This window comes from Falco punctatus, assembly GCF_963210335.1.
Source record: "Falco punctatus genome assembly, chromosome: 1".
Classification (NCBI taxonomy): Eukaryota; Metazoa; Chordata; class Aves; order Falconiformes; family Falconidae; genus Falco; species Falco punctatus.
In genome coordinates this window covers 107,701,390-107,723,327 of record NC_137580.1, presented here as the reverse complement: position 1 = coordinate 107,723,327, position 21,938 = coordinate 107,701,390, and the positions used below count along the sequence as shown (strand labels likewise).

The window sequence follows — 21,938 nt, the reverse complement described above, 5'->3', positions numbered from 1 at the left end:
ACGCTGTGCTGCCTGGACTGAAAAACCAACCTGATGCACAGGTAAGGCTGAACTTAACAGTCGTTGTGGGGGTGTCACAGTTACTCCCAAATCCCAAGCACTGCATATTTATCTTAAACTTAATCTGTTTTGATTTAATTATTAATAAATCTTAGGAGGAAAAAAATATAACCTGATCTTGTCTAAACCTGTGAACTATTTCATAGAGTGTCCTGCAGGACCTGTGCTGTCAAGATTATATCCTGCAGCTGCATTAGATTAAAATCACTTCAAAGAGGTTTATTTATTTATCCCAATCTAATCATTGTTTTCCTCTAGAAATTCACTTTTATCTTTTTATATATATTTTCAGTACATAGCTTTTTATGCCATGTTTGGCCGTATGCAGAATCAGTTTAAAATGCAATTTAAAAACTTTACAGGTAAGAGTTTCACAGTTGCTCTCCATTGCTGGATGCCAAAACCTACTTTGGCTTTGGGTCAGCTTGCCCTCCAGTTTACAGCTGACTGGTTTAGGTGAGTTACTGAGCCTGGTGCAGCGCAAACACCCCTCGGTTCCTTAATTTGCTGTCTACGTTCCAGTTCCCCCAGTAACATGCCGCCCGTCCTCGAAAGGGCTGGGGCAGCAGCCCTTGGGGAGCTTTGCAGGTGCTGGTGCCCACACAAGTTGCCACCGTGGAGCCAAGCCTGCTAGTGAGAAGCCTTGACGTGCCAAGTTCGGTTTATCTCCTGCTCTGGACTAATTAAAAGCAATAAAGCCGAGCACAGGAGGGGGATGATGGGCCTTTGTGTCAGGACCCTGCGCTGCCGACCTGAGACTGTGCTTAACAGCAGTTTGAGATGGCCATTGATGCTCACCTCAATCCCAAGTACAGTCCGTGCGGGATTTCACTTCGTTTTAGCTGGGGGTGGTATATTGGAGTTGTCTGCGCTAGGTCATGCTGGAGCAGAGTCAGGTCAGAAAGTGCTAGTCAGGTGCCGAGTATCTCAAAGGGAATAAACGTTCATCTAACAAAAAAGTGAACGGGCTTGTTGGTAAAGATAATTCAAATGCTTTTGTTTTCAGATATTTAGATCTCGATTCTGAAAAACTATTAATTTCATAGAGATCAGAAATTGAATCATGTTTTTAATTATAATATGAAATTCAGCAATGGAGTTACGGTCAGCACTTCTCTGTAAGTCTGAATTTCTTTTTTTAATGCTCAGCAGTGACCTAGATGGCATCAATTTGCTTATTGCAAATCAAGCTAAAAGAATGATTTTACGCTTCTACTGAAAATGATTTTTGTAAGTCCAGTATTTCCTTTAGAATTATTGTATTACTACCCCAGTCTTTTATGAACCTTTGGCATTGCCTAAAATGATTATCTGCCTGCGGGAACAACTTGCCTTTATAGCCCTGTCTAAAACATTACTCTCTGTATTGGAGCTAAAGCTTCTGTAAATACATGTTTTGACCTTCAAGGAAATGATGCTGTCTTATCACAGAAGCCTGGCTATTCTGAATTGAACACTGCGACCACTCTTAATCACTTGTTCTCTTTCCTAATGTGCCATTATCCTGTTTATTGCTGTGTGCGTGGCACTTCGGCAAGAGGCTTACTCAGAGAGTCACAGCGTTCAGGCTATAATGAGCGTTAATGACAGAGCAGGTGAGCAAACCCCTGTGCCTATCTTGCTGTCGGAACCGCTCCTTGGGCTGTCCAAGAGCACACTGAGCGCAGTGCTGTGCTGCAGAGCGCTTTTGTCTCTTTTGGGGCTGCACACAAACTTGCCATCGGTTAAGTAATGTTTTAGACACCGAGCTCCTTTGGTTATGCAGGCCTGGGCTGGTGTCAGACGTTACTGGAGTAAAAGGTAGATGCTTAGGCGAGTGTGGGAATGGTGTGATCTCATGGTTTTCTGACTGCAGTGAAGACTCTTTAATTTTGTTTGTCTGCTTTTCACTGAAAAATAGGTCTTGTTTTTTGCCAGTCTTCTGAAGTTGATGAAATGAGGAAAAAAGGAAAATACAATTACTGTTTTTTCTTGCTGACTGTGAACGTTTCTGTTGCTTACTCAGGTAAAGCTCTGGCAACTCACTGTGGTTTTGTCTTCTGATTAAAAGGAGCTGGATTCTTGTTTTGCCTTTTTGGTCTTGCTGGGCATGATTTGGGACAAGAAGCTGCTGCCCACAGGCTGTTTGCAGAGTTTCACTGAACTTTGCATGCTTATAGTCACGAATGAATCTTTTCTATAAAGGTCAAGCAACTTTTCACCTCCTAAAGCAGTTCCTTTAAGTTGTGGATGTGACAGGTCTTCAGTCATCATTTCTGAACACCACCTGAAAGACTCCAAGAACTCCACCTCCTACAGAGGGCGAGAAGAAAATCTGGGTTTAGATTTATTTCACAAGGTTTTACAACTATGTATCTTGGACCTCTGGTAGTGTAGATTGTTACTATCTTCTCGGAATGAGAGGGAGAATGACATAAACTTGTCCTGTTGATGGTTGTCTGTTGGCCCTGCATCTTGGTGAGGTTGTGTGTTTGTTTTCTCACAGCACCGAGTTGCTATTACTCTGAGTGGGTAGGGTGAATGGGCAATGGCGTGGAGTTGTCAAGCAGACATTCAGTGCCCCAAACTATTTTTGTTAGTCACAGTGGCACCCAACAGGCTTTCTCAGCAACACTGTCAGCTTTTGAGAGCGCTCGCACGGTGAAGATGCACGATTTTTGTAAATTAATATTCGTATGAGATTTCTTGGCCGTTAGTTTAATCAGCCTTTGCGTGTTGAACCATGGAGATGCATATAAACAGGGAGCTAATTAATTCTACACAGTGAGTAATTGCTGTGCTACAGGAAAGCTTTAAGTCCATGCTGTTCGCTGTATCGGTGCAAGTATTCCTTGGGCGGTCTGACTTGTGATGGTGGTCTGAGGTTAGGTTTCAAATTAAAGTCTTTAAAACGTCCCTGCAGAGAAATCTGCTTTTGGAGCTTTCTGGAGCATGAAGGCGGTGGTGCTGTCCAGGACGCAGGGTTGATATTGCTGCGCTGGGTGTCATCCAAAGGCTTCACGTTGTTCCTGCGGCCCTCGGCAGTGCAGCTCTTTCAGAAGTGGCCTCAGCGGGGTTTCTGCAGCCGTGGCTTTTCGTGTCAGTTGTGAGCTTTCTGCTTCACCTCTTTTGATCTTTGAATGCCTCCCCAGTTGTTTTAATTGGGATTTGTGAAACAATGACTGAAATTAAATCAGCCTATAACTTTGGAAGCCTTCAACTCTTTCCATCTTTTGGGGGTCATTTAACAAGCACCAAGGCTTTTCTAGCTACTTCTTAAGTGTTTTGGCAAAATCACTCCCTGTACAGCAGCACCGATGCTTGTGGAGATCTGGGCAAGGAGGAGAAGTCAACCAATTTTTCCAGCTTGACTCAGCCATCCTATTTCCCAGAGCTTTCTAAAGTGGTCGTGGCTGGCTGCAGCTTGCCCCGGTACCTGCAACAGGGGGGTTTGGGGCAGGGTCTTGGACCAGGTGGCCTCTACAGACCTTATGCCAACTGAAATTTCTCCATAATTCTAGTAGCACTGGGGGGCTTTGAGACCGAATTAGCTTTGTGTGCCAGGAACCCCCGCGTTGTGTGCCGATGACGGGATTTGAGGGTAGCTGTGCGGTGTTTATATATAAAGAGCTTTAGTGCTCCGGGCATTCATTTTGAGGTTTGATTTTTCTAAATGCTGCACCTCTGCAGTAGAGAATGGTGGCACCTCTGCAGCTCCTTTGTGCAGAAGGCACGTCTTGCTGTTTGTCTGACCCAGAGCCGCGCAGGTTAGCCGGTCTCCTCTGAAACGAAGGAAGTTGTAGCCATTCATCTTTCAGCCTAATGGACCACAGAAATTACAAGCTGTAGCATGCAGCTTAATCTTGCCACAAGGCAGAGCGCTGCATACTTTGCCTTCAATTTATGCATGCCGTGCCTTTTTATTAAATGTAAAAGAGCAGTTGACAGGATTTCTCTAGAGGACTTGCTTTGGCTATACGTGGTAGATAGCCAGCGCATTTCAATATATAGTAAAATGAATTACGGTGGTTTCTTTACCATTCGTAACAACCACCTTTGAAATTTGAGGATGGAGTTATGGATTATTCTCTGTGTGTCGAGCAGCAGAGGAGAGCGAGACAGCTATTTTAGTTTTAACCCTGCAGATGACCCACTTCTTGCAGAATTTCCGTTGCCATTAAGAGATGCAGTAAGGGCCAGAGCAGCGGTTGCGCATCTGCGTTTGGTCAGGCCATCACCCAGGGATGGCTTCTTTGCCGCTTTCTTTTCTCTGTTCCTCCTTGTATTATAACTTTGAATTGTCTCTCTGTTGTTGCAGTGTGCAGAGGAGTGAATGCCCCATGTTGTGTTAGTGCCTGTCTGCCATGCTGGCCTGTCTGCCAGGACCAGGTGACCTCTCCTTTCAGCTTCTTTCTTACACGCAGATGAACACTGGACTTCAGAAATGTGAGTGACGTTTTGTCTGCAGGATGTGGTTAACTGTTAAATCTGGCTCTGGTACAGCTGTGACATAAACATTTAGGATACAGTGGAAAAACTATTTAATGTTAGAGTCTTTTCTTTTGTTGTGCCTTCAAGGCGTGCATCGATAATGGCTCTGAGAAATCGCTGTGGAGGTTCACGTGCGTGCAGCAAGCTCTCCCCCTTTCCTGGCTTTATAAAGGTTAATTTTAACCACAGCAAGATGAAACGCAAGTGAGGTTTCTATGAGGTTCGTGCCTCTCTGCTGAAAACATTTTGTGCTAAAAGTGTGCCAGCTGACTTGCTTCTTAATGCAACTTTTTCCCGACTCCTTTTCACTTCCATTCGTTTAATTACTCCTAGGCATCAATAACAGTTGGATCAGGCTAATACAAACCTTTTGAGGTCAGCAGCTCTGTTGTTCTACATACCTGGGGCATATACTGCAAATATTAGTGATCTAGCCAAATTTACTAATGTTCAAAGTTTCCATCTTCTTTCTGATGTCTCTTTGGTGCATCTGAAAATACGTCTGCAGAGTACCCTGGTAATTCTTTTCTGATAACTTCAGTCTGTTCTTTTTTTTTTTTTTAAGAACAACTTATATTTGGGAATGTTTACTGGCTAGAGATTTTTTTAAATCTTACTGTCTCTCTTTATCACTGAAGTTGCACATTGATTGTTCAGCTGAAATTTCAGAAATACCAAGGTTTCTATGTAAGATCAATGTACTTGGTTCTTAGGGCTGTGACCTGTCTCTTGTATTTGAAATGTGCATTGGGAGATGTCTGTACCCTCAGTTCGCTGACGAACTTGTTGCTCTTTAAGACCAAGTCATTTACAGTCCAGTTGTAGCTAAATTAATATGTTAAGGCTTGTGATGCTACTGAAAATAGTCAAGGTAATTTTGCAATTAAGGGCGACGAGCTCAAGAGTCCTGGTCCTGCCAGAAGTGAATGACACTGTTCACGTACACACGTGTGCACTCCCGCAGCACTTACATAGCATTTACGCTGACTCTACGGGCTTGGTAATTGTAATGACACTTTCAGCGGTAGTAAAAATCTTTACTCACAAAAGGACTTCCTTAGATGGCATGAAACTGGGCATTCTCCTCCTTTCTCTTTCTCATTACGAGTTCGAGCTTTGCTGACTGAAACATGCTGTTGTGGTGAGAACGTGCCTAGGTCCTTGGCATTACGTGAAAATTTACAGTGGATCAGAAAGCTTAGTTCTGAAAGCAAATTATTGAGGTTCACGTGAGGGTAGCTGTGCACAAATCAGGTATTTGCTAATTACACCTTTACGAGGCAACGTGCTGGTATGTGGGCAGTTTCTTAACCTGGTGGTACCCGATTCTGTTTCTGAGAACTGCTTATCCCGGTGCTGAAAGCGTTGCTGTATCCTGCTTAGTGAAGAGCTTCGGGGACTGCATTTAAAAGAATTTAGGACATAAAGTAGCTGGCAGGCACTGGCTGGCAGTGGTAATGCTCAGCTGTTCCAGTTTGTTCTGATTTATACGGAAAATGAAACTGCTTGTACAGACCTTGCTCACCCCTGCTGCAGATGTGTGTAAGATTAATTGGTGCATTTCTCTCCGTACTGTATATGCACAAGTAGTCTAGCCCCTGGCCAAAGGAAAGCTGAGTTAATGAGCATTTTTAATGAACGGTGACTTGTGACTTTTGATGGGGGGTTGGAAGCGGGCTTTAATAGTAGTGCTGTTGCTTTTGTAAAAGGCATAGAACTCCACATGATAACCTTTATTCAGACTTACAGTGTTTGTATTAATAATTTTTAAGTGTAGTTTTCTGGATCAGACTTTCTATTAACGCTTAAAAATCCACATTTAGCTCAATTATCTTTTTTCCCCCCTTATTCACTTTCAAATAAAAGGCTTTTTTCTTAAAGGCAGTCTGTGCAGTGGGAGTTCTGTAGATTCATATGCATGTATTTTTTTCCTTTAGAAACCAATCACTACAGGACTTCCAATTTCAGTGTTTTTCTTTGAATTCCAGCCTGCATCGCAGGAAAGGCTAACATTGAAAGTCATCCTTATCCACACAGGGAATTTCTCACTGACTCCATATTGATATTCTCTCTTTTCTCCCAGATTCCAGTATAACCCTGACCAGTCAGTCAGTGTACTTGAGGCAAGACTGGGCAGCATTGCAGCCGCTCTTGGACATAGCGGCAGTGCCACGAGGTCTGGGAGAAAAAGGGTGATTTTGTGTGACAGTGATACAACATCAAGGTGAAAAGTGCTTTTTGGAGAGTCGGGCCAGGGGACCAAAAGAGAGAAGAGCAGCTTTGGACTGAATATGGGGTCATCAGCTAAATCGAGTCCTTTCTAGGGATGAGGGCTCTCTCTGCAAAGCCTGTAGAGAAACTGCTGCAATTGAGATTTTTATGCAGAAGGTGGGCACAGCTGTTTTCCACTTGTCCCGGTGCGGATGTTCTCATTAGGGTAGGAATCCTGAAGGCTTTTTTGTATTTTGTTTCATGTTAATGAAAATGTAACTGTAGGCAGTTTTAAAAGCAGTGGGTTTTAAAGCCTTAATGTACTTAAAAGATGTTACATCAGTGCTGAGGTGAGGCAGAGAAATATATCTCATTTCATGACAAAATTAGCTCCAGCAGTGAGACTCGCACAGGAATGTGACCAGATGAATCTATTGCCATGGGATTAGCAGGAGTGTGAACTTGCAGCTCACCAATTTATTGGGGTAACTGCTCATATGCACGACTTTACCTTATAGTAAACATGAAGTAATTACTTTTCAACAAAAGTATTCTGCCTTGCGTTTGCCATTAGGTAGCTCTGTGGAGCCCATCCCATTGTTTTCTTAACGTAGTTTGTTCATCTGCCATCCGCCTCATCATTTTATGGCCTGATTGAGAATTCTTGCACTTGCACGTGAATGATGAGCGTGTTCTAATACCAGCCTGTTCTTTCAGTCTATTCCAGCTGGTTTTCCATTCACTTAATTACCAGACCTAATTGTTCTTTACTGGTTTGTAGGAAATTTGCATGGGATATTCAGATTCTTGCTGGCCCTGTAATGCATTTCTCCTTTCTCCTAATTTTTTTGCTGCCTTAATTATTACAGTTGTCGAATCTTGGCTATAGAACTACTAGCAAAGTGCATTTTAAGCAGCATGTTGGGGCGCACAGATATACATCACCTTCAGGTGTAAGTAGAATGGCTGAGTTGGTCCATAGTAAAAGGAACATAATCTTAGCTGTACGCAAAACGGGCGCTGTTTGACATGGTCGTTGGTTTCAGAAGATCCTGTCCAAGGGATTTAAAAGATGGTTTGCCATTTGCTAGGATGCCAAGCTTGATGTCGGTGCATCATTTAAGTTGAACTGAGGGGTTATTTTCTCTCGGAGGAAGGAGTTCTTCCAGGTTTGGGATTACAGATGTGTTGTAACTGATAGGGCAGCCTGTTCAAACATTGATGGTTTAGCTGCTTTCTAAAAGCTTCCATTGCGGTTCCCATGTAATGGAAAAATAGATGCTTGGGTCAAAGAATATGTAGTGTATCTGTTCAGTGCTTTTATTTACCACCTAATGTGCTGATTTGCCTATATAAATATAAACCAAGCTGGGGAATTTTGATGGTAAGGGTGTCTTCAAGTGTCTACTTAATTTTCCATATGAAAACAAAAGCTTTATGTAGCACCGGCCGTAGGTATAACATAAACCATAATACAGACACGTGTGGGTGCCTTTGTCCATTGTTGATGGTTCTTCTCTGATTCATGGTGAGTTGCAAGGGTCATCTCTTGGGGAAGAAACAGAACTTAACGAGCATGGGCAATGCTGGAAATAAAGGGTGGGAGTTCGTGAAGGCCTTGGCTGTTGAGGCAAGGTGGTCCTGGCAGATGCCATTTGGAGGCTCTTCTCTCCGCTAGGAGCATAGTGGCTTGCTCAAAAGGGCGGATCTAAACCACCTGCCTGCAGCAGCAGGTCCAGGGATACAGAGAGGGTGTTCGGGTTAATATAAAATGAGCATTTCCTCTAATTAAGAGTAAGGGTGGTATGTGCCAGTGTTTGGACAGCACAGAGAGTAAGAGTGTAACCTGTGCTGTGCCAGAGATGCAAGACAACCTGCTTGCAAAGCTTCTGATTTCACAAAAGGTGTTTTTAATATTTCTATAATTATCTTTTCTTCGGTATCCATCCTGTTTTCTGTTTTCTTACCCTTACTTTTGGACAGTGAGTGCTCTTACAGCCACGCTGCTCTCCCTCACCTCTGAAAACTGGAAGCTTCAGAATGCAAAGGGAGAGAGATGGGTGGTACTCTTGTGTTCAGGAGTCTTTTGAAGACAATTTGCTTAAAAGAATCAGAGGTGGGTTTTCAGGAAGGGCTGTTTGCCTGGGAGCATTAGATTTCCTTGGGTCAGAGGGCCAGATGTGGGGCTGGGGTGCTCCTGGGCTCCAGAGGAGCTAGCTGCGGTGTTCCCTAGCAGCAGATGGCATGGGGCTGCTGAAAATTTTAGCAAAAAGGATGGGTGGGTTTTTTTCCAGTAAACTGTTGAGGCAGTGGGAAGTGTGTGGGTCAAGCAAAAGCAAAATCAGGTTGTCAGAGCTGCAGGCCGTTATTTGAAGATGATAAAATCGTCCTGAAGCAGTAGTCCCATAGGAGTTAAGCAGCAGAGCTGTGGTAGGGGAACAGCTCAGCTCTTCTTGGAATACAATTCTAGCGAGAGGGGCGTAAGCATTTCCCTAGAATTCTGAAGTTCTTTCCAGAAGTGGTTTGAGCTTGTGGGCAAGGTAGGTATCTGGTAAATTGAAGTAAGTGAAACCACACCCCTGTCTCCAGAAGTCTTTTTGTCTGTGTCTGGGGAACAGCATGGTTTTAATCTTGTGAGGTAATCACATAATTTTGCTGTGTGGTACAAGGATACTGTCCTTAGGAGGGTGCCACACTGAAAATTTAGCTGAAGAAATAATTGCAAGCCATAAAATAATGCACATGTAGCCTCCTTCCATTTGCTGATCTTGGGCTGATGAGGGCTTCCTAATGGACAGAAAGACACTCAAAGTGCTTCCAGGTGTCAGCACCTAGAGAGGAACTTGATGTAAATGGAGGCTTGAGCTGAGGTGCTTCGTGTGTGTATTGGGTTTGCATGGTGAGGTGGGGGGTGCGCTATAGGGGTGGCTTCTGTGAGAAGCTGCTAGAAGCTCCCCCCATGTCCGATGAAGCCAATGCCAGCCAGCTCCAAGACGGACCTGCTGCTGGCCAAGGCTGAGCCCATAAGCAACAGTGGTAGTGCCTCTGGGGTAACGTATTTAAGAAGGGGAGGGGGGGAATCCTCTGCAACAGGAGCTGAAGAGAGAAATGAGAACATGAGAGAGAAACAACTCTGCGGACACCCAGAATCAGCGCAGGAGGCAGGAGGTGCTCCAGGCACTGGAGCAGAGATTCCCTGGAAGCCCATGGTGAGGCGGTGCCCCCAACCCACAGGGGAGCAGGTCCCCACATACAGCCTGGGGAGGACCCCGTGCTGGAGCAGGGGGATGCCCGAAGGCGGCTGTGACCCGTGCGCTGGAGCAGGTTTGCTGGCAGGACTTGTGACCCTGGGGGGGACCCACGCTGGAGCAGTCTGTTCCGGGAGTAGTGAACCCCACGGAAGGGACCCACGGTGGAGAAGTTGATGGAGGACTGTCTCCTGTGGGAGGGTCCCCACGCTGGAGCATAGGAAGAGGGTGAGGAGGGTGAGGAGCTCTCCCCCTGAGGAGGAAGGAGTGGCAGAGACAAGGTGTGATGAACTGACCACAACCCCAATTCCCTGTTCCCCTGAGCCTTTCGGGGGAAGGAGGGAGAGCAAATGGGTGGAAAGTTAAGAATGGGGAAGAGTGGGGTAAGGTGTTTTAATATTTTGGTTTTATTTCTCATTATTCTACTATGATTTTTATTGGTAGTAAATTAATTTTCCCTAAGTCGAGTCTCTTTTTTCCCCGTGACGGTAACTGGTGAGTGATCCCCTGGTCCTTACCTTGACCCACGAGCCTTTCATTATATTTTCTCTCCCTTGCCCAGCTGAGGAGGGGAGCAATAGAGCAGCTTTGGTGGGCATGTGGCATCCAGCCGGGGTCAACCCCCTGCGGTATGGTTCCTACCTCAGCATTACATGGCTTTAATGTTTAATTTGCAGCTTTCTGATTTTGAATGGCACGGTGAAGGTACCGAGAAGGGCTTCAAGAGCCACGGGGAGGCAGACTTAAATTAAAGAGAAATAGAAACTTAGCCCATCACCGCAAGCTGTAAGAAATATTTCAAGCTGGAGACAATCCGATGTTTATAGCATGTTACCTGTTTTTGTCCAACTGTAAACATAGTCTGATGAAAACACTGGTTCCCTTTTGCTCCCCTAGGCAGGTCTTGCCTTAAGCTGAACTGGGGCTTGTGTTGGTCACCAGGTAATAAAGGGAATGAGGTATCTGGTACACGATCTGCTGGTCTGGGAAGATGAAGTTCTTGCCTCTTGATTCCTTGGAGATTTTCTACCCTTGTTGTCCAACTGTCTTGCCCTGAGGTTGATCCCTTGCTTACCAGAATTGGTATTGACAAATTTCCTTTCTCCGCAGGGGACACTACACAGAAAATGAGATCTGCACAGTATCCTACCCCAGCAGAATTGGATGCTTATGCTAAGAAGGTCGCCAACAATCCACTGACTATAAAAATTTTTCCAAACAGTGTCAAGGTTCCCCAGAGGAAACACATACGCCGTACTGTGAACGGACTTGATACTTCGGGCCAGAGGTACAGTCCCTACCCATCTCAGGCCACCACGAAAACAGGCCTCCTGGCGATAGTCAAATCTCCAGCAAAAGGAATTATCAAAGACTTTGACGGGACACGCACGCGTCTGCTGCCGGAAGCGATGATGAATCCCCCTTCCACACCATACGTTGCACCTAGCACTTTAACCCACCCCCAGGCGCTTGCTCGCCAGCAGGCTCTCCAGCATGCACAGACTTTGCCGCACCCCCAGAGTATACCGCAGCCACAGACTTTGCAGCACCCTCAGGGTATACCACAGCCACAAAGCTTACCGCACCCTCAGGGGATACCGCAGCCACAGACGCTGCCGCACCCTCAGAATATGCAGCAGCCGCAGGGCTTGCAGCATCCTCAGACCATGGCACACCAGACTCTGCAGCACCCCCCAAATCCTTTGCTGCAGCCGGGTTTACATGGAAGCAGAAAGATGCCGGATGCAGATGCGCCGCCGAATGTGACCGTGTCTACCTCAACCATTCCCCTCTCTATGGCTGCCACCCTGCAGCAGAACCAGCCACCGGACCTGAGCAGCATTGTGCACCAGATTAACCAGTTCTGCCAGGCCAGAGCTGGCATTAGCACTACCTCAGTGTGTGAGGGACAGATTGCAAACCCCAGCCCTATAAGTCGCAACCTGCTTATCAATGCAAGTACCAGGGTATCTACTCACAATGTCCCTACACCCATGCCTTCCTGTGTAGTAAACCCTGTAGATCATGCTGCTGCTGCTATTCCTCCTGCCTCTGTTAATGTGCCCATGGTGAATATTAACAGGGTGCCACCCGCGTACCAGAACGAAATCAAATCGGTTGCCTGGAACCAGCACCAGCTTGTGCATCTGCAGCAAATGTGTGGGGATGCTGCTGGGCCTGCTGGAGTCGCAGGGAAGCACCCTCAGAGAGAGATCGCAGGGCAGAGTTTTCCTGGCAAAACTTCAAACTACCCTCAAGAACTGTGCATGGGCCAGTCATTCAGCTTGAAGCTCCCCATTGAGAAGCCTACGCCTTCTCCACCTGTGAACGGGTTGCAGGGACCCTTGCCATATACCAATGGGCACTATTTCCAGCCCCTCTGGAATAACATTCTGCCCACACCCAACAGTGACAGCTCTGGGTCCCAGGATCTCGCCATGCCTTTCCACGGGGGACAGCCAGCAGGAGCGCCGCTAGATTGTGCAGGAGGAACTCATTACAGAGCTGGAGCTGGGCCATCCAGCCAGAATAATGTGATGCAGACCATGGATTACCTAAGCGGGGACTTCCAGCAGTCCTGCTTCAGAGATCAGAGCATGGCCGTGCTGGGAAAAGTCCATCGGCCTCCCATGAACCGAGCACCTGAACCAACCGATAGTCGAAATCTTCATATTCAACACCCAGGGTATAGATAGGCTGCAGTCACTTTCACAGACAAAAATTATAGGTTTAGTCTTAATTTTAATTAATAAGCAAGGCATTTTTAACTTGCAAACTTGTGTGATCATTATAGTAACCATTGGAAGAAGACATACTGTATATTTAAAAGCTTTGCTTACATGTTATCCATCTCCTTTATGCATCAAATACTTAACATGCCTTTTGTGTCAAAGAATTTCATTACACTACTTCACGCCACAGCTGTTTCCTCACCGCAGAATCCCCTTTGTGCAGCTTTTGCCTTCTGCTTAGTAGCTACTTGCTGGACTGATGTTGAGTTGCTGCAGGATTTCGCAGTTGCATCTGTTCACCAGCTCCCGTCAAGAGCGAGGTAGTGTAGCTGCTTAAATTTCCATCTCAATTTCCTCTGAAGATTAAGAGCAACAGAATTTGTCAGGAAGTAGGGCTTATTTTCAACTCGAAAGCCCATTTCATTAATGCATTAAACATTGACCATTTGCACTGTCTAGAGGCTTATTTAATTGAAAAAGAAGCCTACATTTGAAAAGAGCTAGCTAGGGGCATGTATTTAGGCATTAATATAGGAAGAAGCTTTTCAGCTGTTTCTTGCCAAGGTGCCCGCGTTTATTGTTTAGACTTTGTCCAAAGTCAAAAGTCTCTGGCAGATTTTTCTGACACTTTTTTTTTTTAAAAAAATATTTTTTTTTTTGTTGTGGACAGGGTATGGAGGAGGGGGGAATTGCGGTTTTAGGACGTAGGCAGCATAGCTGCCATAGGTAGCTGCCTTTTTTCGGCATTGTGTTTCCCTTCCCCACTCCCCTTTGGTCAGCGCAAGAGCTAACTTGGTCTGAACCCCTCGCTGCTAGGAGTCTGGCTGTCCTGATGTGAAGGGAATCCAGACCCACTGATGACTCCAAAAAAAGGGTTCAGCCGCTTTTCTGGTAGCTAGAATTAATTTCAGGGTGAGGGAGACTCAATCGAAGTAGTCTCCGGCGCGTGGAGCGGGCGCCGGGGCAGCGTGGCGCGGTCCTGTTGGGGCAGCAGCGCCGATGGGACGGTAGGCAGTCGATCTGAAGCGAAGTTCCGCTCATGAGCCACTGTGGGACCAATGGTCCTGTATTCCTCTCCATCAAAACGCCACAGCAGGTTTAATGGAACATTTCTCCTCTCTGGGAATTAGCAAAGCTATTTATAACATCTCTTTTTCCCAGGGTCTCGGTGCCTAACTCCTTCTGTTCCTTTCCCACGTCACTTCCAGCAGCTGGTCGAGTCAGTGATCGTAGGACACTAACTATGGGGTAACCTCAGCACCTTGTTCTCCTCAGTGTACCGAAACATACCTTTCCTTTCTAACAGCCGAATTTGTTGTAAGTAGAAAATTTCTCATCTCTGTTAATGAGACTAATACTTGAACATAATGATCACAATCAAGTTTGGAAATTAAAAAAAAATAATAATAATAAGAAAATAAATGCATTGATTCTTTATATGTACACTGGCTAAAAATATTGCTCTACACTGTAACTTTTAAGTGTAATATTTCTGTATGAATGTCGCCTGGTAGTGTGGGTTTGAGTAGCATTGTGTATGGGTGAACCCACTGGCCTCTGCCATCCACTGGCCTCCCTCACAGCCCTTTGAAAAACAAAGCCTTAAGTATTTGCTCCTTGAACTTTCCTTAACGAGCATGGTTTAAAATCTTAAAAGACATCATACAAAATTAAAAAAAAAAAAAATAACAAGTTTTGAAGTGACGTCATAGTTGGCTAGAGATTCTTAAAAGTTTTTCGTAAATGGAAAAATTAGAAAACATTTATTTGTATTTTTTTAATTTAGACGTGTAGTCCTGGGCTGTAACAAATATTTAGGTTTCAAAGCTTAGCAGAGTACGTTTTCTGACTCCTTGCGTAAGTTAGTACACTTATATCATGTCATTATTTAAATTCTTTTAAGTGTACTATAAACCGTTCTTTAGTGGTAACTCTTTAGCAAAGTTAAGCAATTTGACTAAAGACGGATTAAATTATGTGTTGGCTTGTGTTGCCTTATATTTAAAAAGGAAAAATTGCCTGATTGTGTTATGCCAAATGATAGCAACATGAAGTCCTAATTTATTGTTTATAATCGTATTCCTGCAGTCTTTGTGAAAACTGGTAAATATACATCTATGAAAGAACTAAAATCCTGAGGCTTTTCATGCAATATTTTTCTGAATACATTATATTGGAAGCCAAGGTTCGAGTCTGAAGCTGCTTCCCTTACAGTCTCCCCGCCGCCTTCCCCGTCCTACTCCCCCAAATTGATCTAGGGCTGTGCTATGACTTTAACCCTTCCTGCCGAGTTAGTTACTGTAAGGTGTTCTGCTACCTGAATACGTACCTTTTTACTAAATAAAATATTGGCATCTCCTTTGTTCAATAGCCTGCTACAAATCTCAACCCAGACTGTTATTAAAAGCTTTTTTTTTTTTTTTCCTCCTGCTCTTCTCCTGAGAGAGAGATTTGAGTAGAGTCCCGTGTCATGGTGTTTGCATTAGCGATGGCAGCACTTTCAGAGCTGTTGGGGCTCGTTCTCCACGGGCAGCCGCAGGTAGAGCCACGACCTCTGAGATTTGGCCCCGCTGCAGCGGGTCTGGGAAGCAAAAATACTCCTGAGACTCATCCAGGTGGGACATTGCTTGAAAAAGGAATCCTTTTACTATTAAAATACACTGAAATATTTCCTTTTGTTCTAGGAGTGAGATTTTTCTTTAAACCAGCCCTTTTCACTTCTGCAGCAGCCTCTTGCTAATGGGCTCTCCTTCCTTCTTCCCCACCACCTTCCGTGCAGAGGGACAGGAGCACTGGCCCGTCTCGCTCCCAGGTACACCTCGAGCACAGGCACCAAATCCGCGGCGCAGGCAGCCTGGCGTGGGGGTCCAGCTGTGGCACTGGCACTCGCCCCGGTGACAAAGGCGACCAGAGGGCTGGTGTGTGGCAGGAGGTGCGCTCTCCTGGGAATGTCTGTCCACATGCAGTTTTATTTCAGTCTCTGCCGGGTGCAGAAATAAGAGTAATTTCAAGCCCAGGGGTGCACCTTCACCCTGGGCTCTCCCCAGGACCCCGATGCAGGCGGCCGCCTGCCGTTGGGGCTCGGGCTGCTGCTCCCGTGGCCGCACTCAGCTTGCCTTTCCAACTGAATTTTCATCTGTGGGTCAGTGGCTCCCCGACCTCTGACTCCAGCACAAGGCCTCCGTTCCCCTGGTGGATCCTGGGTGCCTGCAGACGATGGTTCTGCTCCTTGAGGAAAGAGTAAGGTGCTTCCACATGTTTTCCTGAACTATTTACGCTGCCTCATCAAATCTGCCCACTTTAGGGTACCGCACTGATTTAGCAGAATACCGTTACTCTAACGGTTCCTGGCAACTCCCTTGCCAGCTGGAGGTGGACACTAGATAGATCCTAGGAGGGATAAACATGAATGTGGCGTAAACCCTTCCAGAGGATGCTTCCATCCTTGATGCATCTTGTCTTTTGAGCAGAAGCTTTGAAGCTGTTAAATAACGAGCCCAGTTTGTTACAGCCCAAAGTTAGCATTTTATAAAGACATTTGTGAATTTTCTTTTCGCTTACGATGTGAAAGGTGTCTCGGTGGGACTCGGCTGCTCCCATAGAAACCAAACAGAAATGTTTGCTGGGGCTCACTGGGGAGAGAACTGGGAATTGCTGCTGTATTTCATTAAACCACAGACTGGTGATAAACACTGCTGCTTATGTGCTACGGGTATGAACTAGAAATTATTTAATTTTTTTTGTCCACAGGAAAAATGAAAGAGAGACCTGGCCCCTATGCCCCTTCTGCTGGTTTTATGCAGTGCAAGTGCGTGGGGCTTGTGTGGCTGCGGTCAGCAGCACGGGGCGGGTGCTTGTCCCAAGGGGAATTTGGGGAAGGGTTTCTGGGCTATGAATGCATCAGGCACAGCCTGGCTGCTCTTCTCCAATAAGAGCATTGAGGAGGTGTGGGAAAACAGAAGAGAGAGAACATCTCCGAGCCAGAAAGGTGCTGAAATAATTACTAAAAAAAGGAGGAGGAGCCTGAGTCAGTTTGAGTTCTGTCAATGTGAACTCAGAGATTTTTTGACATCTGCGAGGGTTCAGGCTGTCTCGTGCTGTAAAGGTCTGCTTTCCTGGGCCAGGAGGGAGGTGTCTTTGGAGAGACATAGGGCTGCTCCAGAAGCTGGACCTGGAAGCTGCTGACCTTCAAAGTGCTGACCTAATGGTACGTGTAATAATCTCAGAGTTTTGCTTATTAACGTAATTTTAAATACAGAATTTTAAAGGAGATACGTAATGTTTGTAGACCCCTTCCAGAAGGTAGGAGCTGTGAGGGTTTTCTCCCCTTTCCAGTGATCGTACATCTAATTTAATCTGCCTGCTTTCATCTCTTAAGGATGACACAACTCAAAATCCATCTCCTCTGTGCTTGCTGCCAACATCTGAGTGTCGGAATCCCTCTGATGGCAAACTAATACCTTTCACGGTTTCCAGTGTTCCCCGGATACTAAGAAATGTATTTGGTTCCCACATGCTTTTCCAGGAATTTGGGCTAAACCAGGCAGCTTAGCCCAGCTAAGCTCAGCTGGGAAGAGCTCTGCATGCCCCCGGGCGCTGCCGCATCCTGGCTCCAGCATCCAGGACCGCTGTGCCAAGAGCAGCCGCTCCATCCATCCGCCCTGGGGAGACGGAGCTTCAAGATCCTCCTCTCCTTTGACTTGGCATCACTGGAGCTCCTTCGGTATCTCGTTTCTTCACCTGTCCCCCCAACAGGAGGAATCCCATCTGCAAAGCTTCTTCAGACTTCTACGTCGGCTTTGTGGCCGGTTAGATCTGTTCATCACTGGGGCGAAGATCTGGGGCGATAATGAGCCAGTGGGGACCTTGGCGTGAGCAGCTGCTGCCTTGGCCGAGGAGTTACATGCAGCCAGAGCTAAGCTAAAGGCTTCTGGCAGATGGCAGAGTAAGATCCAACCTTTTAAACTTCTCCTTTAGGGCCAAATAGGGTTTTCTTCCCAAGATTTAATTGCTGGGTTTGGTCTTATCCCCCGACGCTGAGCTCACCCTACCCTGGTAGATGGTGGGAGGATGTGAAGGCTGAGTTTGACCCAAGGTAGGCAACGCGCCGAGGTGGTCTCTGCCAAAACCAACAGCGTGTTGTCTCGTGATGGAGGACACTTGGAGAGGAGGAACTACTGCAGATGCTGGAAAAAAAATAAGAGTTGAAAAAAGTCCTGCTTGCTGCGGGGGTCCTGGAGGAGCCAAAGGAAAGGGGCATGATGGCATCAGCTCCTCTGCTCAGCTGGGGGAGCGCTTCGGACATCCTCCAGCAACAGCCACCTTTCGGATGCTCTGCTGCTGCTCAGCGAGGCCAAACTGCAATGTACCGCAGGATTTTATCTATCTAGTTTAAATTAATTTCAAGGCAGTTGGGTACAAACTGTTAATTCAGCTGGGGTGGCTGCTAGCCCTAGAGGTGCACTAAAATGGAAGTGGAGAAATGGCACCAAGATTTAAATTGTCCCACAGTAAAAAGCCTCAGACCCCTCTGGCCTGGGGAGAGAAAGGGCGGGGGAGGAGGGAGGCCAGCCAGGTTTTTAATAGGGGTCATGCAAAGCAAATTTGTCATGCCTTTATCTCCTGATGAAATATTCATGTCTGGTTTAGCCATCTTTTAGCTAAGAGGCATCAATAATCGGCACAAATCAGGGCTCTACCACATGAGCAGTAGATGAAGTGGGTTTGCCAAGAATTGTCCCTGAAGGTTTTGTAAGGTGGTCAAAGATTTGGTGTTGTGTTAGAGAAGGTTAGATAATGTGGTTGAGGTCTTCAGCAAGCCCAGGTCCAGCCCCTGCCACCCAGGCAGCCCCCCCCCCTCGATTTATAGGGCATTTAATAGCACTTTCCCTTTTTTTTTTTTTTTTTTTTTTTTGGTTAAATACCCAGGCAGTGGCCAAGCTGCATCTGACTGATGGGGCCAGGCAGAAGCTGGCAGGTTCTCAGCCTTTAGAATAAATCTTCAACAAATTTCCAGGAAGGAATTTTAAACTTGATCTTTAAAGCTAAATTTAGTAGCGAATCGATTTTTTTTTTTTTTTTTACCTCCTCTTCATTAATATTAAGAGCATCTCTTCCTCCTGCTTTGCAACCCAGGTCTTGCAGGGGATTTACTCCCCCGTTTTATGCAAACACGTGAAGGTTAAGAGGTGCTTGAAGATCCGGCTGACATTTCCAGCCAGGCACCGCACGGCGACGTGCGCACCGTGGCTCTGGTTGCAAAGTGCCAGCGTAAATGGAGCTGCCGTGCGGCGCTGAGCGGTGCAGCATGCGTGCATCCGTGCCGGAGTGTGGTGCTGGGAGCTACTGAGAGCGGCACCTGACGGCAAAATTCACATTTGTGATTGGAGATGGCAAAAGAAAAGAAAGAAAAAAACCCAAACGAAGCAGGGAATGCGGAGGGTTGTAAAGGTTGTGAGCTGGGGGCCAGTTTAGTTTTCCTCTGAGCTCCCAGCATCACTTCGCTGCAATAGCTGAAGCTTTTTAGTTCATAAATAATCTATGTGTTTGTTTCTCTTTTTTTTTTTTTAATTATTTTTTAAGGTAACTGGTGAGCCACAAGAGGCTGCCAGCACCCTGCTGTACGGCCGAGCTGGAGCAGCCACTGGGCAGCAGCGACCCGAGCTGAGCACCGCACCGAGCACCAGGTGGGCTGCGGCTGGGCATCGGGCAGCAGTGCAGCCTGGTACTGGGCACCAGTACAGTCTGATACTGGGCACCAGAACAGGCTAGCGTCAGCCACCAGTATAGGCTGCCACTGGGCACCAGTAAAGACTGGCACTAGGGACTGGTATGGACTTGCATGTGGCTGCAGTGCAGCAATGGTACTGAGCACCAGTGTGAACTTACACTGGGCTAGCAGGGGTACCAGTATGGGCAAGAATTGGGCACCATTATAGACTAGCGCTGAGCACCAGTATGGGCTTGCATTTCTCTCCAGCATAGGGCTGGCATCAAGCACCAGTATGGGCTGACACTGGGCAGCAGTGGGGCTGGCACTGGGCACCAGTACGGGTTGATGCTGGGCACCAGAATGGGCTGGCATCAGCCACCGGTTTGGGCAGGCACTGGGCACCAGTATGGACTCCCGTTTGCCTCCAGTACAGCAGTGGCACTGGTATAAGCTGGCATTGGGCACCAGTATGGGCAGGGGGCTCGCCCCTTGCCCCTGGCCAGCCATCGACTGCAGGGTCCCACGGTGCCACCCCCAGCACCCCCGGGCAGCCCCCACATCGGGCTGGGACCTGCCTGGGTGTTTCGGCAGGGCGACAGGGGACAGGACAGGGACACCCCAGCAGCACTGCCCCCCCCCCTGCAGCCCAGCCAGGGCTGCGGGGTGCAGCTAATTAGGGGCTAATTGTGTTAAGCCTGGGCAGCGCTAATGCAATTGTAGGATTAACCTGCAGAGACAGCGACACCCCCCTCCCAATTCCTCTGGGGTGATTTGGGGGGGGGCGGGGGGGGGGCAGACAGACACGTACCCGGGGTCCCCCAAACTGCCCCAGTGCCCCCAGCCATTGCCCACCCACCCCTGTCTGCACTGAATCCCCGCCTCCCCACGGCTGGAATTGCCCCAGCGCTAATGAGGGGCCGGGGGGGGGCTGGGGGGGCTGGGGGAACTGCAGGACAGCAGCACCCCTGGGCTGTGGACACCCCCCCTCCCTGGCACATCCCCGCTGCCGGCGATTACCGAATTAACCGGCTCCATCTGAGCCCGTCTGCTGCCGGGATGTGGGTCAGGGATTACCCACCCCCACCACCCCCCGTGCCCCCCAGCCCGGCCCTGGCTCTCCCCATCCCCACCCACCCCAGCTACACCACAGGCACCCCCACACCGGCAGGCGCTGGGGACAGGGGTGTCACGTCCCCCCCATCCCATCCCATCCCCGGCCAAGCGCAGGAAGGAGGTTCAGGCGGCCGTAATAAATACAAGAAAAGTTTATTGGAAAAAAAAAAATGGGGGGAGGGAGGGGGCAGTGGGCCCCGGCCTGGGGTAATAAATAACAACTGTGCTCCCGGGGGGGCACCAGCTTACAAAATATGGCTCTGGGCAGCGGGGTCCCGTGGGGTCCCCAGTGAGGCTGGCGGGGGCTGCCGGGCACCCCGGTGAAGGGTTTGGGGGGCCCAGCCCCCCGGCACCCCCGGGCACCTGAGGAGGGGCTGCCCCGGGGGGGGGCAGCTGGGGCTGCGGGAGGGTCCCAGCCCCGGGAGGGAGGTGGGGGAGCGGCCCCATCCCTGCCTACCTGAGAGCCGCCGGCTGCGGCCACGGCAGCATCCCCAGAGCAGGGGCATCGGCTGCGGGCAGGGCTCAGCACCACCTGGGGCTCACGTCCTGTCCCCCCCCGCGGGCACCGGGGCTCAGGCCAGGATCTTCTGGGGGATCTCCACCGAGGCCTTGATGAAGATGGCGTTGTCCCGCACGTAGTTCCGCTTCTTGATGTCCTCGTGGGAGATGAACTTGGGGTAGCCGAAGCCCAGGGTGCTCTCGTCCAGGGAGCTGCGCGAAGCTCCCGGCTTCTGGAAGTTTTTCCAGTTGGGATCGGGGTGGAAGGTCTCGGTGATGTGCTGGGGCTTGGAGAGCGAAGGGTCGCTCTGGTCCAGCAAGGAGAAGGTGACGCGGTAGGAGAAGGGCCACTCCAGCAGGTTGTCGTACTCGCCTGGCAGCACGCGGATGTAGATGGAGAGGTGGCTGCTCTCCCCGCTCCCGTTGCCGTTGAGGAAAGCCGAGACCTGGAGCTTGTAGCCGTACTTGTGGGTGTAGAATGGGGGGCTGAAGAACTCGTAGTTACTGCGGGCTTTGGCCTCCTGCAGCTTGCGGGCGTAGTCGGCGATTTTCCAGATAAGGGTCCCGTCGCTGCTCACCGACAGCTCCTCCACGTCCCGCCGCAGCTCCAAGATCTCCTGCCGCTGCCGGCTCACCAGGGCGCACACCATGCCCAGGTGCACCTTGGTGCTCTCCTCCAGGTGCCGGCCCATGGCGAGCTTGGGGCACTGCGGGGACAGCGGGACCATCAGCAGGGGAGTGCCAGTGGGGACACGGGATGTCAGGGCAGAAGGATGCCACAGGGACGGCACAGAGATGTCTTTGGAGCATGGGGGTACTGGAGCAGGACAGCACAGGGATGCTGTGGAGGCGCAGGGGTGGCACAGGGACACCTGGTTGGGTGGTGCAGGGACA

The 21,938-nt window shown here is 48.3% G+C and overlaps 2 protein-coding genes across 12 annotated transcripts in view; one reads left to right on the top strand and one right to left on the bottom strand.

Annotated features, from left to right (window-relative positions):
- FAM222B (family with sequence similarity 222 member B) overlaps positions 1-15,091 on the top strand; it is a 37,548-nt gene extending 22,457 nt beyond the window's left edge. For 4 of the 10 annotated variants that reach the window (XM_080377311.1, XM_080377313.1, XM_080377312.1 and 1 more), the window contains 2 exons: positions 4,358-4,485; positions 11,100-13,357. In XM_080377311.1, the coding sequence (XP_080233437.1) occupies positions 4,404-4,485; positions 11,100-12,685 (1,668 nt within the window). In that variant the 5' untranslated portion in view covers positions 4,358-4,403 and the 3' untranslated portion in view covers positions 12,686-13,357. Of the gene's footprint in view, positions 1-497; positions 517-1,684; positions 2,066-4,357; positions 4,486-11,099; positions 13,358-13,882 lie in introns of those variants that run through there. The other 6 variants (XM_080377317.1, XM_080377309.1, XM_080377310.1 and 3 more) reach the window with 4 other exon arrangements.
- TRAF4 (TNF receptor associated factor 4) overlaps positions 13,364-21,938 on the bottom strand; it is a 16,894-nt gene continuing 8,319 nt past the window's right edge. The window contains exons 7-8 of one of the 2 annotated variants that reach the window (XR_013926349.1): positions 18,025-21,751; positions 13,364-17,992 (exon numbers count right to left, since the gene is read on the bottom strand). Coding sequence is in view for 1 of the 2 variants with exons in the window: in XM_080377238.1 (XP_080233364.1) it covers positions 21,119-21,751 (633 nt within the window). In the remaining variant the exon portion in view is untranslated. Of the gene's footprint in view, positions 21,752-21,938 lie in introns of both variants that reach the window. The other variant, XM_080377238.1, reaches the window with a different exon arrangement.